Genomic DNA, 515 nt, shown 5'->3' on the forward strand with positions numbered 1-515 from the left:
GTTTGACGATATGAGCTCAATAATAACCAAACAGATCATATTTATACACATAAACTGAAGATTACAGCATAGAGTGATCAAACTATCACTGAGGAGAATAACCAGCCTCGGCCGACACCCACACAGACACCGCGAGAGTCATCAAAACCGCTTTATTACTAGTATAATCTGAGTTATACAGTGAGATATTAAATATGAATCTGCCATACCTGCATGCCTGCTGATGTTTCTTCTCTGTGTGTGTGAATCACTCCACCGGAAACACCACGAGCGGCCCTCTATTTCTTCCGGCCGGACACACGCCGCGTCTCGAACATCACATAAAAACCCCGGCCTTAATGCAGGGTTTCTTCTGGAAACTTTACCGTGTAACCAAAACACAGACATCTGCATCAAGACAAAGGTGTGTGCTTACTTTAACTGGTGAGTTGAAGTGTTTAAACTCATGCGGGAGGGAAGCGTGTAGGACGATTATTAATGCTGCACCGACTTCCGCTGTGAGTCTCTATATCCAT

At 44.3% G+C, this 515-nt stretch overlaps 1 protein-coding gene across 3 annotated transcripts in view; it reads right to left on the reverse strand.

Moving 5' to 3' along the window:
- The window catches only part of pdcl3 (phosducin-like 3), an 8544-nt gene extending 8287 nt beyond the window's left edge, over window positions 1-257 (reverse strand). For all 3 annotated transcript variants that reach the window (XR_015498799.1, NM_205721.2, XM_087266260.1), the window contains 1 exon segment: window positions 210-257. Coding sequence is in view for 2 of the 3 variants with exons in the window: in NM_205721.2 (NP_991284.2) it covers window positions 210-215 (6 nt within the window). In the remaining variant the exon portion in view is untranslated.
- Between the last annotated feature and the right edge of the window lie 258 nt (window positions 258-515).

Source organism: Danio rerio, chromosome 9 (assembly GCF_052040795.2).
Source record: "Danio rerio strain M-AB ecotype USA chromosome 9, GRCz13ab, whole genome shotgun sequence".
NCBI lineage: Eukaryota > Metazoa > Chordata > Actinopteri > Cypriniformes > Danionidae > Danio > Danio rerio.